Source organism: Candoia aspera, chromosome 14 (assembly GCF_035149785.1).
Source record: "Candoia aspera isolate rCanAsp1 chromosome 14, rCanAsp1.hap2, whole genome shotgun sequence".
Classification (NCBI taxonomy): Eukaryota; Metazoa; Chordata; class Lepidosauria; order Squamata; family Boidae; genus Candoia; species Candoia aspera.
Genome location: NC_086166.1, coordinates 7,558,140 through 7,575,906, shown reverse-complemented (window position 1 = coordinate 7,575,906; position 17,767 = coordinate 7,558,140). Strand labels below are relative to the sequence as shown.

Genomic DNA, 17,767 nt, shown 5'->3' with positions numbered 1-17,767 from the left:
ACCACCTGCTTGGCAGGAAGAGCAAAGAAAACAAGGAAATCCCCATCCAGGGGCTTTTCAGTGTAGAAGTTTAATTTTGCACTATTTGAACACAGCAGTAATAATCAATTAATTCACAATTAATTTACCATTGCCAAACATAGGTTATATTCTCTCCGATAAAAATATTGCTGCTTTACATCCAATCTGTATAGCGTTCTTCAAAACCAAATACCCAGGAGTCTATGCAAGAAAAAAAAAAACAATGAATATTAGAACTATTTTATACTTTCTGTTATCTTCAAAAAAGCAACAGCGCAAGTCTCATAAGCACCATAAACAAGACTGAAACTGCTCCTACTGTTCCAGTTGGTGAAAGGTGAAAGGTCCCCTGTGCAAGCACGGAGTCGTGTCTGACCCTCTGGGGGGACGCCGCTTTCGCAATGTTTTCTTGGCAGACTATAGAGAGGGGTGGTTTGCCATTGCCTTCCCCAGTCGTCACCTTCCCCAGCAAGCTGGGTGCTCATTTCACCGACCTCGGAAGGACGGAAGGCTGAGTCAACCTGAGCCAGCCACCCGAGAGAGAATCCAGCTTCTTCTGGGATTGAACTTGGGTCGTGGGGAGAGTTTTGGTTGCAATACAGCCGCCCACCACTCTGCGCCACACGAGGCTGTACTGTACTGTACTGTTCCAGTTATCCGTGGCACACACTATTTTAAGAAACCATGCCTAAATCGCTGCAGCTTGATAAGGGTTTGTGAGACGATTTTGGAAACAGCTCCCTATAAGCTCTTCCATTATCAGTGAAGAGACCTACCAGTGTCTTGGCTTCCAGAAAGGCAGCAAAAAAGAAAATGATGAAGACTCACTTCATCCTTACATGCTTTGAGATCTATTAATTGCAGGTGGGAAACGGTTCAGTTGCTGAAATACTTGTAACTCCCATCCTTTCTCAATACATCTTGCTAGAGAGGCTCTCGAGCATCATGTTTGGAAAAGGAATTACTTTCAGACTGAAGGAGACAGCTTGAGTGCCTGACATGTGCAAAACCTTCCAACAGATAGAAAGAGATACGGGCATGGGGATGAGGAGGTTAATGGCTGGTGAGATGTTACTGTTGAGTGTTTATTGTGTCTGTTCTCAGCCACTGTTACAGGTTTTTACTAGACAACCCGTGACCCGCTGGGTCATCGTTTCAGAGATATTTCCTTACCAGATTCCTCAATGCCTTCAGCAGTGGCAGAGCTTCTGATGTGCTGCCTTCCCTGGAAAAGTTCTTAAAAACCCAGGGAAACCTTCAGAGATGGTCCTGCCTCGAAAGTAGCCCATGTCATTCATACTGAACTGTATAGCCCAGTCAGACATCAGGAGTTGACCACAGGAAATGTTTTAAGACATTCTGTATTATGTCATAAAATGTTTTATACCATTTGCCAAATTTCAGCTCCACAGGAGTCATGGGTCCTGGATTTTGGATGCATTCTGTAAGTTAGCCCATCTGAGGTACCTTGGTTCAAAAACAGTTGCCCTGCGATGCACTGTTTTGCCCAGTTAAAGGTTACAAACAGACAAATAGACATGAGAGTTTTAGTACATAGATGCTTTAGCTGTTATTGTGGCTTTCTTCTTTTTTTTTTGTCTTCCATGTGTTGTTAGGGTTAGGGTTAGGGTTTCCTCTGCACCTGGAGGAAAGGGAGGGCAGTAGTAGGAGGTGGTCATTATTTACGCTACAGCTTGACAAAATGTTGCTTAAGCGCATTGGGGGAAATTAAAATGGCAGCCCTCCCATTTCATTTAACTCATAATGCTGTGGAGGCCACATGGGGTGTGAATAGCGGTGGATGGCTCAGGAATGGCTATCATCATGGGAGACCAAGGTCAGCATCAGTTGTGGATGCTTCTGATCATGCAAATGTTGAGGATGCTTGGTGCCAACTTACCAGTTCAGCACCATAGTCAAGCCCAGTGTCATGATGCTGCATCTCTTCATCCCGAAATTTCTTTATGATCTGGTGGGTTTTTTGTACCCAAGAAGCAAGTCAAGTGAGAAAACAAAACATACGTAGCTTGTTAAAAAATGCCAGAAACGTCCAAAGCTTTTGGAATACGTTTTAAATGAAACCATAAAGCATCAGGGTAGCATATGGCTTCTGAGTCCCTGTTTTCAGCTCCTGGAACTCTCTCTGACCCCAAACTGTGACGCATTCTCAGTTCTTAAAATAGGCTTTCAAAACAGTGAAAACAGAGAATATTCTTTTGGGGGGACTGGCAAGGTGACAATCTAGTCTGAGAAATGATCAACAAGGTTTTACAACTATATCACACATGGCCCAGCCCAACCATTGCTTCCACTAGAAATTCAAGAAGCTTCATTCACATTGTGAAATGTTGGTAAATGCTGAATTGATGGAATTTGGCCAACTGTATTCCTTCTGGAATATACGTATACATATATATGATTTCCAGTGCAGAGCCAATCTGCATAGCATGTAGCTGACTGAATCTTGTCTTCAATCTTGGAGTAATTTTGCTGTTTGATATACAACCACCACTTTCAAACCTTCAATACACTTCTTAACTCTTTTCTAACCTGCCATGTGTCTGCCGGAAATCACAGAAGGTTGGTTCGTTCGTTCGTTCATTCATTCATTCATTCATTCATTCATTCATTCATTCATTCTTCAAATTCCTATCACAGCCCATCTCTCCCAAAAGGGGACTCTAGGTTACTTTTTGACCCTATCACAGGAAGCACATCGTTTAGTAAATTGATATTGTAGGTCAAAATCAAATCAAATCTTTCTTCTAGTCATTGACCAGCATAGCACAGCATTATACAATCATTACACAGTTTAATGAGAACCAAGTAGTCAAAAGCACAAACACTGTGCTTGAATATCAGGTATCAGAAAAATAAGAGAATAAGATACAATGCTTATTTCCCCTAATACTAGAACTCTTAAGACTAAAATGACTATTACCGTTAGTATTTGTGTTTTAACTCTCTAATTCCCATTAAATCTATATTTCTGGCAATCAACTGGCAGTTAGACCAAAGATAGATAAGCTGAGAATAAAAACTTACATCTAAAATTTCCATATTTATGCAGCTGGAGGAGCACTAATTTTAACAGCAGCATACAGTAAACAAATTTGGTAAAATTTACCATATTTGTCCTGCAGAACTCTAGGAGACCATTAGATGGCAGCAAAGCACCCCCCAAAAAATCCTACTGCCATCTAGTGCTCACCTGAATTTCTACAACCCATGTCTGGAAGCTTAATTAACAGGAGACAGACAATTCTGAATATAGAATGAGGAAAAGAGGAAAGGATTAAGCAACTGTCTTTGCAGCATTCCCAGGCATTGTTCTAATATTTATTTAAACAAAGTAGAAATAAAGATCAGGAGGACAAAAATGTAATTGATCTTTAAGTAACATTGAGTATTTTTTCCTGCTTTTCTTCCTTCTGTGTTAATTTGCTTTAGCTGATTAGTACTTTGGAAATAGTTGTTTTATTTATGAAACTTGCTTAAATTGTCTCCAAAGTTTTAGAGCAGGGTTTCTCAACCAGGGTTCTGTGGCACCCTCGGGTTCCGCAAGAGGTCACTAGGGATTCCCTGGGAGATCATGATTTATTTTAAAAAGTCAAATTTCAGATTCAGGCAATTTCACACGAAAGAGGTAAGTTTCATTCTTTATTTTTAATTTAAGAATCCTGTTAATGCGTATCTACAGGCCTACCCAGGAAATGAATATAATAATTTTGTAACTTCTGGCCCATATTTGAGCCTGAATGGGCAGGGGTTCCTTCCCCGAGGCCTGAGAAATATTTCAAGGGATCCTCCAAGGTCAAAAGATGGAGAAAGGCTGTTTTAGAGTGATAACTCTAAATCAGTGTTTTTCAAACTTGGCAACAAGAAGATGTGTGGGCTTCAGCTCCCAGCATGGTTGGCTGGGGAATTCTGAGAGTTGAAGTCCACACATCTTCAAGTTGCCAAGTTTGAAAAACACCACTCTACATTTAAAAAATAATAATAGTAATAATATCATGAATTGGATTATATCAGTAAACCTTTAAGACACTGATACCTCTAATAACTCCTTGTACTTCTCTGGGTCTTCTTCTAGGAGGGTCCTGATCTGGTTGTTATAATGGTCGGAGATGCTTTCTTCTACAGCTACTGTGCAGGCCATGGCAGCTTGCTTCCCAAGTAAAGCTGTGCCAGCCCCTGGAGTAAAGACATCAAGATCACAGCTGTGCTTGGAGTATACATCCCAAATATACATTAGGAAGAGAAAAGCATTGATGCTCACCTAACATAAACCCCGCAATGTTCCACAGAGGCAACAAAATGGTTGGGCGGACTCTGTACAAAACCACCAACTCCTTCATTTTTTTCAAATGGTCCTTTTCCTGATCCCACATTTGCTGGGTTTAAAAAAATAAAACAGTGATCCTTTCCCATAGTTCAGCAATGTCCTATCCGTAAGCCGTCTCAATCTGGAGTCACACACTGCAGTATCCTAGTTCTGCTAAACCGTAACTAATTAACCTGCCATGAGCTGAGTTCATGCACAGCTCTGCGCCACAAGTCATGCTTTCAGTAACAATGGTTAGATGCATGCAACAGTCTACGCCAGAACTAAACAAGTCATATTAGGGTTTAATGCAACATAGGACTCCAGCCAATGATGGTTTACTCCACAAATCATTCAAGATAATTAACTGTATAAAGTGATCATGCAAAAATGTATTTTGGCTAAAAGTTGAGTTTAAAATAGAGAAGAAGAATCAGAGCAAGGAAGATGAATTCAGTGGGCTAAAGATACTTACACGAATAACTGGTCCTACTGAAGTTCTGCTTAATACAGCCATTTGACCTGCATAAATGCGATTTGCCCCATATTCACCTGCATGATCCACTCTGATTATTCGGTCAATAACTGGCTTGTTGATATCATCCAACGTTATTCTGGTACTACAAAATCTGTAAGGGGAGTATATGGATTGCAAGTCCCATCTTCCTTTTGCACCTGTCAAACAGACAATCATTGACTTATTATCAAGCAAGACTGCGTCATTATTTGGTCTTTCAGAGCTTTCTAAGCATGTAGAATTCATTAGAAAAAAAGCAGCTCTTTCCCTGGTTGTACAAGACAGCTGTGTTCAACCTTCTGAGACCTTACCAACTTGAGATTTTTCAATCAAGACCCAAGTGAGCCAATATTAAATCATCACGATGCTTTAGTAAATGTTAGGAAGTCTCAAGCAGACAGTCATTGGACGAGACTGAATTAGTCCCAGTCTCTCAATTCACCCAACCATGCAAGGTTGTTATGAGGATTAAACAGGAAAGCTAGGAACACATGGAGCATGGTCAGGTAACTCAACCATTCCCAGCACAACTATTTGCTCCACAAACTATGTAAACCCCGGCTTCAATTAACCATGGTTCCAGGACTGACTTCAGGGAGGGAGTCAGGAAAGACAAGATGTTGGCCACATGATGCACATAAAAAGGGAGTGCAGCTTTCATCACACACTTGTGGCCACCATCTTGACCTCTGTAGACTGCTCTACATGGTTCAGTCAATAAATCACAAAGCATCACAAACAATCCACAATAGGATTGTGTACTATGTAAACCACCCAGAGTCCCCTTTTTGGGGGAGATGGGCGGCGATGGAAATTTGAAATATAAATAAATAAATAAAAATAGGGTTTCAGTGTCCAAACCCAATGCAGTTTGGCAGTGCATGGGGCTGGATTTGGACGACTTGAAACCAATCTCTGCCTGACCTACCTAACAGGGTTGTTGTGGGGAGAAAATTAGAAGAGGTGGAACATTTATTTATTTATTCAATTTTGGGCAGCTCAGAACAGTTAAAAACAACAATTCAATAAAATCAAGTTAAAAAAAGGAAAACCCATAAAACCAGCCATAACGACTTTCAAACACAAAATGCAATGAATAACAGTAGGAGTAGCAGTAACAACATTACTACTAGTAGGAGGAGCAGTAATAATAGTAGCAGTAGGAGGGCGCTGGGTGAACCCAATACTGGCACTTCCTTGGACACCTGCTGAGCCTCCCATCCAACCACCTCCAACACTTGGGCTGCACCAAAGTCCCCTTCCAATATGGCTGCCTGCTGGGAATTCTGGGAGTCGTAGTCTTTACCCACCTAGAAAGCGCCCCAGTGGGGCAGTTGGTCCAGGGAGTGCAAAGGGGGCGCCCGAATGCGGGGCCTAAGAGAGGGGTGGAGAGAACCACGTGGGGATCCCGAGGGGAGAGGGAGGGGAGAGGGAGGGGTCCCGCCCACGTTCTACCTTCCCTGCGGGCGCAGCGCCGGCATTGCTCGCGGAGCAGCAGAAGGCCGCTGCCCGCCGCGGCCTTCGCCATCCTGCCTCGCGCGGGTTGATGACGTCACGGGGCGCCCGCGTCCAGGGCCAGTCCATGGCGCCTTGTAGACGTAAGACTTCCGCAATCCATAGCCGACGCCTGGAGGCCCCGCTGGACGGGAAGCGGCGTTACATCAGGGTTGCTTGTTCGACACTCCACAAACGAAGCATGCCGCTCTACAATTTATGTCTCTATGTCCTCAGGTTTCCGATTGGAGGAAAGCGCCGTCAATTCGCTGAGGGGCGCTTCCTCCGACGGTTGTCCGGGAAACCGCAGAACGCGGTCGGAGCGCTGAGAGGAGGCGTGCGTCGTTCGAGCTCCGGGCCGGATCGATGGCGGCGGGGCTGCTGGGCGGCTTGGGGTCGGAGCGAAGACTTGCCCGCTCGGTGGCTCATCGGCTGTAAGGGTTGGGCCGGGCCGGGCCGGGCCGGGCCGGGCTGGGCGGGGCGGGGCGAGAACAAATTCCTGAGAAGCAGGGCAGAGGTGTGCGTGTTCCTGAGAATGTGCAGAGTGCTTTCCACTCCATCCTCTGGGCGGGTGGGTGTGTTGGCACCCACATATATCTTTTTTTCTTTGTTCCCACCCAGTTTTGTTATTTCTGCCATTTTTTCCCCCCTTGTTTTTTAATGTTTTTAATGATTTGTAAACCATTCAAAGTGGCTGGGAGCTGGGTGGCATACAGGTGGTCCACATTTAATGACCATTCGTTTAGTGATGGTTCAGACTCATAACGGTGTTGAAAAAACTAACAACCAGTGCTCACACTTACAACCACTGCAGCATCCCCATGGTCACGTGATCGTGATTTGGATGCTTGGCAACTGGTTTGCATTTATGACCATTGCAGCATCCAGTGATTATGTGACTGCCATTTTCTACCTTCCTGGCTGGCTTCTGGCAAGCAAAATCAATGGGGAACAGCATGATTTGCTTAACAACCACTTGGTTCGCTTAATGACCACAGTGATTTGCTTAATGTCTGCTGCAAAAAAGGTTGTAAAATTGGGTTGGATTCACTTAATGACTGCTTCACTTAGCAACCAAAATTCCAGTCTCAATTGTGGTTGTTAAGTGAGGACTACCTGTATAAATTTAATAAATAAATGTAAACTAAATTAGGCCCTTGTTCCTTTTGTGCCTGCGAATTGATACGGCCATGCTGCAATCCCAACAAGGCTGGGGCACCAACCTCAGCAGGCAAAACCTTTCCGGGCATGAGATTTTAACAGTGGTGCGGGCAGTGGCTATAACGATCCATTGAAAAACCTGCCTTCCTTCCCTTAGAAAGTATTACATTGAGGTGCAGAGAAGGGAAAACTCCTTCCAGTCATCTGGCAGCCCCTGGGATGGGGCTGAAAACTTATATTTGGTAAGTCTTCCCATCTATCTTGTAGTGAAATCCCAAATTCAAAGTACAGGTGTGGTTCCTGAGCTGTCTGCAAGCAGCATCGTTTGCCTAGAGACAAATACAATTTATATTTTTAAAATCAAATTTGGCTACTGTTTTTTTGTGACTTGTCTGCTTTTGAATACTTGGTTCTTAAGTGTTATTATTGTTTCAGTATTTCTTCTGCTTTTCAGCAGGCTGTTGGTCTTTTAATGAGCTGTCAGGGATAGGTGCAGGATCTTAGAAGTTTTCTCAAAAGGACAAAATGTGTATTGTGATATCGCAGTGCAAGGGCCTGCCTCTTACATATGTCCTACCTCTCTTGAAGATTTTCTTAACTTCCCATATAAACAGTGTTCATGTATTTTTTTAAAATAATAATAATTATAATTTTAACGTGCCTTTATATTTGGTGAAGACAAGGCACAAACATACTTAATACTCCTGCCTCCTCCTATTTTCCCCTCAACAACAACCCTGTGCAGTGGGTTGGGCTGAGAGGGAGGGACTGGCCTAAAGTCACCCAGCCAGCTTTCATGCCTGAAGCAGCACTAGAACTCACAGTCTCCTGGTCTCTAGGCCAGCACCTTCACCACAACACCAGACTATGGCAAATTGAGGCAGCCACATATGTCCGGAAATGCCCTATATATCACACTTGGGGGATGAAGTTAATCTCTCCTCTAAGCACAATTATTTGGGTCACTCTAATGACGGCACTTCCTATTAAACGATCAGGACTGTGAAATTTCTAGAAAGGTGACTGAGTTTGGGCCATAGCTGTGGCAGACAGAAACCATTGGGTCTTAATATAATGTAGTTTCTGCTCTGAATAGGCCTTTATGCAGGAGACAGGGAGATAAAGAGACAGATATTTGTCTGTGACTGTATATTCATTAATACATTTTTAAAAAAGAACCTTCTTTTTAATTCTCTTGCAGTACCCTGCTTATCTGATGGAGCACAGGAAAAAGGAGCATAATTTTGCCAAGATTAAGCTGGAAGCATTCCTCCGTGCCTATATTGGCAATGCTGAAGAATGTAATAGGAAAGTCCAGGGAAACCTGGCCAAGCAAAAGGATGTGGAAAAGCTTATTAAAAAGATGGCCCAAGTAATGCTCAGATTCATCATTTTATATATTTCATGTAAGGGGAAAAATGGGGCCTATGTTTTACTCCAGTTCATATTCATTATAACATTGTTTCTCAACTGCAGCAACTTTTAAGATGCATGGACTTCAACTCCCAGAATTCCCCAGCCAGCATTCTGGGAGTTGAAGTTCCCTCATCTTAAAATCGCTGAGGTTGAGAACCATTGCGTTATAACACCAAACCAGTTGATGGCACCTCCAGTATCTGCTACTAGTTCAGTTCCTGTTGAAAGAGGACCAGCTTGGAGTCTCTAAATATGGCAAGAGCTGGGTCAAAAGGGCGAGAGATGAAAAGCTCTGATCGTTCTCCAAGCTGACTTAGTGCCACAATATTCTTAACATCAGTAGTGGCTCTTTCAGTGGAGTGTGGCAGTACATGTTTGTTTTGTAACAGGACCTTTATCTGAATAGGACCCATTTCATTTGCTATATTATCAAATGCGTGTCTCTTCATCCCCATTTGTGGCTGTGGGACTTAACGTTTTTCCTGGAAAATAGAATGCACTAACTCTTGTATAACTGGAGTGTATTCTGGAAGAGAAATATCCTGTGTTTTTGCATGTGTCTCTGTAAGTTTCTTTACTTCCCCAGAATGCCCCAAGCTCATAATGCCTGGGACATTCTAGGAAAGTAACTTATGATTGTGGAGCAACAATTTTAAAGGAGGTGCTCAGCTGGAAATGGAGCAAATGTGAGGTTACCAAGAAATAATGAAAGCAATTACATTTTTCATTATGAAAATGAATGGAGTAATGAAATGAACAGGAAGTGTTCGTCCACACTAAGTTTTTTGGCTAGGCCTAGTCCATAGCCTTTCTCTATCTGCGGACCCTGAATTTATCATGCTTGGATGTGATTTTACCGTGTGCTTTCCTGCTTTCTAAAAATAATCGGTATTATGCCCGATGGCAGACCTGCTAATGCTATGTTCTGCCTCTATATTTGTAGGATTACGTACCTGACAGAATGAATGAGGTAAAAATGAAGAACTTGACAAGGTAATAAATGTCATTGAGCTAGTTCAGCCTAACAGAAACACTGGCCTCCCTGTTTGTGTGTTGGCATGCGGAAAAGCAAATATATGTAAATCCATGGGTGGAATCAGGACCTTTCCTCATTGTACTGGTAGAAGATGAGTAAAACGTATTGCACTGAAGTGTACTTTCCTTCACACCAGGGCTGTGGAATCTAGGCTGTAAATATCCACAGAGCCCCTAGGAGGCAGCAGAGAGAAAAGTCTGTTTGCTATCAACAAGTGGTAGTCCCGATTTTTGCAGCACAGAACTGGTATCTTTACTTCAGAACGACATGTAACCTTGAGCAAGTGTTTGTGTTCTCCAGAAGTCCTCATTATATTCTGGGTGCCATTCAGCCGCCAAAACAATCCTGCTGAACCTTTTAAAAATATATTTTGGGTAACCCTAAGAAATGCATCGTTCTCCTGCAGACAACAGGGCAAGAGGCCCTTTAATATTGGCCTCACACACTCCACTGTGCCTTGCAGCCACAATCTGGGCTCTGAGATACTTCTGGATCTGGAGACGGTGTTACTCTTTGAACTGAAATAGGACAGTCTGGATGCAGCTTGCTTGCTTGCCTTGTCGGTTTTGGGAAAGCGAGACTTGTATACGTAGAAGACCACTTTCTCCTTTGGGGATTTGCTTTGGCTGATAGCTATGAATTAAGCCCACGCGTGGTTCTTCTGAACTAAGTGTACTTTCCTCCACCAGGCAAAACAAGCTGCCATGCAGCCTCTCCAAATTATATTTGAATGCTGTCCCACGCATGGCGCCAGAAGAAGTCAAAAGGCTGGTTTCATCCGCATCCAAGCTAATCGTTGCTGCGGTATGTATTGAGGGGCCCTCTTCTGTTCAGGCCTGATTTTGACAGGGCGTTAAACCAAAATGGTATTTTTTGGCTTGGCTTTAGCTTACTATTTAAACATAGGCTTGGCAGTTGATAAACCATAGTTTATAGCTCAGCCTGCAGTACAAATCCTGAACCAACCGTAGCTTGTTGAAACTATGGCTTAGTCCAATTTGTAAGCTCAGCCACTGTGGGATTTGCTCCGTGTGAGAGGAGAATTCGCCCATTACGGCTCAACCTGCTGTGCAAGCAGATTGTCCTGCGACACGCAGACTCGCTTAGGAGATTGCTTGGTGGCTGTAAAACAGTTTGCGGAAATGTTTGTTTCAAAAGGAGGTATTATCAATTCATAAACCTTGAATGTTTCTCCTAAAAATGGCTCACTTATTAAAGATCTGCCTCTGCTTTGGCAGCTCTGCTCCTTTCATCCTACTTTTTTTTTTTTAATTCACACACTTATTTATGTCCTGTTTCATAACCCCAGAGTTGAGGGAGATGGGAAGGAAGCTATTCTCTTCCTTCTTTTGGAAATACCAGTTGGGAGGGCGACTCCTCCCCTCACATAGTTTCCAGTTAATCATGAAACCCTATATAAATTTAAGAACTGATGGCTGAATTTGACCCCTCTCCTGCTATTAAGTTCTTATTGCAAGAATAAACTTGAAAGCAGGGACGGCCTCCTTTTTCCTGACTGGAAATAAACCTGTCTCTGAGTAATTAGAAATACCATAAACCAAGAGGATCCCTGTGGCCCTCTAGATATGGCTGAACGCCAACTTTCATCATCCTGTGGGACTGATTATGATGGGGAGCTACTGGAACATTGAGGGTTCCATGTTCTTGATTTAAATGAATAAGTAGGAGTTGGTATTCTAAGAAGGACAACAGTATTTCTTTCATGGTTTCAGTTCCTGGGTGGATTTGAGCTCTTCTCAAAGTATATCATATGAACTTGCTTGAGAAGGGGTTATATTTCTGTTGATTCTTTTCTTAGACTTCTGAAATCTCTCCAGAAGAACCAGAAACAGCTCAAGAACTTAAGAGAAGAGAGACAAAAAGCATTAAGAGTTTCAACAGTGGCCACAAGGAGGTTTTTGCCTCCACCCTTTCTCATGAGAGTGAAGGAAGAAGGTAAGAAAGCCTGGGAGTGTTATGGCTGTTGGTGTCTTGTTTTAGGCGAGAAGACAATAGAGAAAATCCTCAATTTCCTGGATTTTGATTTAGTGGACATTAGACACAATGAAAAAACTTCTCCCATTTTGCACATGCATAAAATCCCATTTGCCATTTAATGGACCTTCTGATTTAACAGACACCCCTTCCTGCCATTAGTCTGTTAAACTGAGGGCCTGCTGTGGTAGGTGGGACGCAGCTTTGGTCTGGATGTCTTGCGATGCATTATTAATATCCTTTCGGGCTTCTAGAAAGCTCAAGTTGATGGGTATCATGTTTTGATCTTTCAGAGGCAAACAGAATCAAACAAGACAAAGTGAAAAAGACACAAAGAGGAAAAACAAAGCTTCAAATGCTTCCAGCACCTCTCCTGCTAAATCTAAGAGAATTTTTCCCACGGCTGCTTGGAATGCTCAGCAGAAGAATGTTGCACCCTCTTTGCAAAGTGCAGAGGATGTTGGTGCACGTTCTTATATGCCGCTTAAAATCAGAAGGCAGGAGTCCTCTTCCAAAGCTGGTGAAAATGTTTCAAGCAAGAACTGTCCATCTAGAAATGCTCTGGCTGCAAGGTCAAGCCAAACACTTAGATCCAAAGCCTATGCAGGTGGGTTTCGATGCTCAGTTGTCTTGAAGACCAAAGAACAGCAAGCGCTGAAAGGAAACTCTGCTCACCCCTCTGCCGAATCGACTGTGGAGATTTACAGCAACCAGCATTCAAAGGCCAGAAAAAAGATCAAACAGCAGTCCAGTTCTGAAATGATTTCCAGGCCCTCTATACTGAAAAGGGCCAGCGGTCCAAGGCACAACCAAAATGATGTCAGAGAAAAGCTTGTGAAATGCACTCAAAGTAACGGGTCTCCAAAAGGCGAACAGGAAGGGTGTGATTCACTATGCCGAACCACCTCCAAATGCCATCAGGTCAACTTTTCCGATGGGGAATCTCTTGGCTGGGAGAGGGGTAATGTAGGAGGCTATGATGATGATGATGATGATGCAATTGCACCTTACCCAGAGAAATCCAGTGGGCTTGACAGTGATTGTATGTCTACTGTCCAGCAAGGACCATCTTTTCTTCACGAGCTTTGCCAGGAAATGACTCAAGACATACCTGCTGATCGGACCAGGAACGAATCGATGGTTGTAGATGGAAATGCAGAAAATCCAAGGGCGTGTAATCTTTTAAACCAGCCATTCTCCCTGAGCGAGCCAAGAGACCCCAGTGCAGAGGACCACACCAATAGTCTGCGAAGACAAGAGGGCACGCTCGAAGAGTCCTGTAAACAAGAGGTGATCTGTATCCCACCGATGGCTCCAGAACTACCAACTTACTGCGTGTGTGAGATCAAGGAAGAGCAAGGGGTTGGATTTCCTGGGGAAACTACAGCTTTTTCAAAAAGCTCGGACAGTGAACAATCCGAAGAGGAGTTCAGCCTCTCGTCTCTCTCGAGCAGTGCCAGATCCTTCAGCAGTTTATGCGAGCAGATGGTAAAGCGTTTGAAATGGAGCCTTTCCGTGCATTTTTGTTACTGCTTCTGGATATTGACATGCTGTATTTATAGACCCTTGCATTCCAACCAGCCTGCCAGCAGTTTCCATTATTTCAAATACGATGAGACTTGGCATTCCCGTTCCAGCTGTATGCTTTACAGAAGTTGAGGATTTGGGCTAGAATAGACCATAACCAGCCAAGTGATAAAGTCTCTTGGGAAGCCCACGTCTCTGTTAACTGCTAATTCAAAGCTGTTTATATTCCTCTCAGTTTCCTAAACTGTAGCTGAGAAGCTGATACTGAAGGCAGGGGAGCTTCAGATTTAAAGGGGCTTCCTTATATCAATGGCATTGTGGGAAATTTAAATGGCTTCTTCCCTGACCACGAACTGATGCAGAGTGGAGGGCTGGGCAGGACCACCACCACCTTGATAAACGTAAGGATAGCAGCAAGAGGTGCTCGAAAGCAGTAACTTACTTTGTGAAGACCAACTGATTGGGCCAAAGCATCCCCAACTGACCTATCCCTGGCATGCCAGATAAAACAGCTTATTGGAGAATGTGTTTAGAAAATTTGGTAGAATATTCTGGAATTCTTAAATCGCGTGGACATCTTTTGCTTTGGGGAGTGGGGAGGATGTTGACTGCGATAGATTTTGGTACTGATTTTGAACGTCTCTTTTTGAGATCTGCCTTTTTCTTCGCTGTTTTATGAGCTGGGACAGCTAAAAGTCCCTCGCTTGGTTTAAAAATTGTCCTTTTCCTGCAGTCTGATCCCTTCTGTGGGAAGGAGGCCGTATTTAGTTATTTGTTGAAAAAACAGTAATACTTATACAACTGCATGCCACTCACTGGAAGTACCTATTTTCAGTTTAAGTATCCAGACAGTGGCAAAATTTAGATGCATCTCTACAAATTCCTCTCGTTGTAGGGTGAAAATGTGACACAGGAGAAGGGTTTTAACTCCAGGATGGAAACATTTCTTCAGAAACTTCTGAAGGCTCCAGAAATTGGCACCACCCAGCAGGAACTGTCCCATCAACATGAAAAACAGAAGTAAAAAACTCGTTAAATTATCCTTGCAAATGACTGCTTTGCCTTTCATCTGACACTCCAGAAGTCAGTAAGAGCATAGTGCTGCTTCAGAGTTCAGAATTATCTCCATTATATTATTTTGTAATAATCAGAATTGTGCTCAAGGATGTTACAGCTCTCTGACAGATGGTTGGTAGCCTTGTAGATGATTTGTTGAAGACCTCCAGTATTCCCTCAAGGTGTTTTTCTTCTAGACCTGTTGCATTATAGCTCCCACTCCTCTTACCAATATGCTGGTTGAAGTTGATGGCAGTTGTACTCTAAATTCTAGACAACAGTAGGCTAGAGAAAGGATGAGCTAAGTACATCCTTTTTTGTGGTTGCTGTCTGCCAGCCCCCAAATTTGTTAGCCTGTGTAAACCCAATTTAGCCAAGATCAGATGGGAGAGAATATGGAGGTAAATTAGGTCTTTGGTGCTTCAAGGATAGAGATCAACTCTTGTTAAGTCTGTTTCTGTAATGGTCTGTGGGAATGATCTTGGGAGACAGGAGGAAGGCCCGCAGACCAGACAGCGGTCAGGTAAGAGGCGGCTGAGCCCGCAGAAGGAATGGGGCAAGCGTCTCAGAAGGGACATGGCAAGCGTCTCAGAAGGGACCGTCCCTAGTTTCTTGGACTGTAAAGGCGGGGGGGAGATGTACTTTCAGACTTGCAAGATTCTGTTAATGGAACCTTACAATAAAGATAGAGGTAGTACTTCTGGGTGTGCTTCTTTTCTGGACTCCCCAAGACTGACATCAATCTTGCAAGTCTGAAAGTACATCTCCCCCCCCCCCTCGCCTTTACAGTCCAAGAAACTAGGGAGGGTCCCTTCTGAGACGTTTGCCACACACCCACTGCTTCTGCGGGCTCAGCTGTCTTTCATCTAGTCTGCAGCTCTTCCTCCCATCTCCCAAGGTCGTTCCCACAGACCATTGTGGTTTCACTGCTGGAGACTAACCTTAGGATGTATTTAACTGTCTAGTCCCGGGTGCTGCATTTCGTGTTCTAGTCTTACTCCTGTTTGGATGGAGCTCCTTTAGAGCAAGGCAGATGAGGGTGTGCGGGGCGATGGGGGAACAAGCCTGTGACGCTGCAAAACTCAACCCTTGTTTATAATGCATGGCTTTTTTTGGTTTTTTTTGCAGCCTGAGCGGTACTATAACCTAATCAGCTTCCCTCCCCCATCCATGAATCCATAAAATTACCTTTTTCTTTTTTACAGGGCCCCCGATGAAAAGGCAAATACTGATCATGGAAACGAGGATATCTTTTCCAGACAAGTAGCTTATTTTTCTGTTTCCCCAAATCTTTTCAGCTCAGACCCCCAATCCGAAAACAGGTTTTAAAACCGAGTTGTGCCTAATTATGTTAAGAATGCTATTTACTGCTTAGCCTAATCCAATTTAACACAGTATTTTCAGTGTTCATAGCAGTCAAATAATCAAGCTATCAGTTCTGTAATGTATTTTTATGATGCTTTCCCCATATTTTAGCCAAGCCCTGACTGGTGCCATGAGATTATATTCACTGTAGGTATAAATATCACCTGTGCTGTTTATGTAGTTGGCAACTGATGCTGACATCGCAACGATTGTGTTTTGATGAAGCTGGTCTGAGTATCTTTTCTTACAATGTATCTACCTGTGTTAGTCTGATCACCTTCTAAAATGGTCCAAACACAAATAAAAGCATGTTGTTTCTATAAAGCTTTCACAGTATATTTATTGTATTTACAGCCTTGCTTAGTTTTCTAAATGTTTTCTGTTACATTGAGGAACCAGTCTGGCACCAATATTAATCATTCACTTAACAGGCATAATACATATATGCAGACGTTAGTGCTTAATGGCATTTCAGGTTTATAACTTTAAGCCAGACATCTGTCCCTCTCCCCCAAATACGTGCAGGTAGTCCTCCTTTAGCGACCACAATTGGGACCGGCAACTCAGTTGTTAAGCAAAGTGGTCACAAAGTGAAGCCACGACTGTGCTTATGATCTTACTTCAGCTTTCCTTTTGCTTTACAGACCTGCAAAGGTTGTAAGTGTGAGGACTGGTCATAAAGTTACCTTTTCATCACTGTTGTAACTGCAAAGGTTGCTAAACGAGGCGGTCGCTAAACAAGGACTACCTGTATGATTACTGTGGTTCTGTACCAGACGTTATGTGCTCAGGTTACTGAAGAAACTTTCAGACACCTAGTCCTTCAATTCTCAACCCCTCGGCTTTAAGAACGGTAGCTGTTTTCTGAGTGCCCGCAGCCAAGATTTGTGTCCATTGAACAGGGGTGTCAAGGTGATTTGTAAACAAGGCCAGCAATATGGAGTCTAGCAACCTGGAAATCTCAACGGCTATGATTGCTCAGGTCTGACCTTTTGTACTCTGTTTACTGATTAGGGTTAGAAGGTTGCCCAACTCTGTAAGACTTTATCTCCATTCAACAATAATTAAAAAAACAGTAAGACATCATGAAAATCTGGAAAAGACTGTACCTTGAACGAATGAAATCCTATAGGGCAGGGTTCCTCAACCTTGGCAACGCTAAGCTGTGCGGACTTCAACTCCCAGAATTCCCCAGCCAGCTTTGCTGGCTGGGGAATTCTGGGAGTTGAAGTCCGCACAGCTTAGCGTTGCCAAGGTTGAGGAACCCTGCTATAGGGGCTCAACACCCAAATTATCCCAAGGCCTGGGGGAGCAGCTAGGTTTTCAAGGAGTTTTGGGACATCACGATGGGACCCCTGTGGCTCTTGGGGTGGGGTGGGGATGCTGTTCCAGAGGCCAGGGCCAGGTGCTGCGACAGAAAAGGTACGTTTCCTGAGTCGCAACAGATTACACTGTTTAGGGCAGTGTTTCTCAAGGTGGGCCACTTTAAGACATGTGGACTTTATGTGGCTTTGTTCTTCGCAAACACTCTTCTGATTACAGCGAACAGATTGGCCACTTCCGTTAGATATTAAGGACTCTTAAAAAATTAAGAAAGGTTCATTAAAACAGCTTGCCTGTGAAGAGTAAAGCGTTGTGCTGCTGTCTGAGTTTAAACGGGACTCTGGAAAAACAGAGCTTTTAAAATGCAAACGTGAAACAACAAAACCTCACTATGACTGCTACCGTAATAGAGATTTGGGGCAGTCGTTTCATTCTGTAAAAATGGGGCAAAGTGCAGAAATCCTTTAAAAAAAAAATGGGAGGCTCACTTCACAACCAGCATTGCAGCCTGCCATTAGTGATTCCCTGGGTC

General features: G+C 43.4%; 2 protein-coding genes across 4 annotated transcripts; one reads left to right on the top strand and one right to left on the bottom strand.

Annotated features, from left to right (window-relative positions):
• Positions 1-51: 51 nt before the first annotated feature.
• On the bottom strand, positions 52-6,424 carry COQ7 (coenzyme Q7, hydroxylase). Of its 2 annotated transcripts, none has more exons than XM_063314859.1 (6): positions 6,318-6,424; positions 4,821-5,020; positions 4,301-4,415; positions 4,076-4,215; positions 1,922-1,990; positions 52-222 (listed from the first exon to the last, which is right to left on the bottom strand). In XM_063314859.1, the coding sequence occupies exons 1-6, from the start codon at positions 6,388-6,390 to the stop codon at positions 145-147; spliced, it is 675 nt and encodes a 224-aa protein (XP_063170929.1). In that variant the 5' UTR covers positions 6,391-6,424; the 3' UTR covers positions 52-144. The 2 variants fall into 2 exon arrangements, with proteins under 2 accessions (XP_063170929.1, XP_063170930.1); XM_063314860.1 differs by having other exon boundaries at positions 4,821-4,974; positions 6,318-6,420.
• Positions 6,425-6,602: 178 nt separating this feature from the next.
• LOC134505217 (uncharacterized) lies at positions 6,603-16,006 on the top strand. 2 transcript variants are annotated; one of them, XM_063314822.1, is made up of 9 exons: positions 6,603-6,790; positions 7,675-7,759; positions 8,719-8,889; positions 9,877-9,926; positions 10,659-10,773; positions 11,789-11,925; positions 12,258-13,452; positions 14,387-14,511; positions 15,753-16,006. In XM_063314822.1, the coding sequence occupies exons 1-9, from the start codon at positions 6,723-6,725 to the stop codon at positions 15,874-15,876; spliced, it is 2,070 nt and encodes a 689-aa protein (XP_063170892.1). In that variant the 5' UTR covers positions 6,603-6,722; the 3' UTR covers positions 15,877-16,006. The 2 variants fall into 2 exon arrangements, with proteins under 2 accessions (XP_063170892.1, XP_063170893.1); XM_063314823.1 differs by lacking the exons at positions 6,603-6,790; positions 7,675-7,759 and having other exon boundaries at positions 8,753-8,923.
• Positions 16,007-17,767: the final 1,761 nt, after the last annotated feature.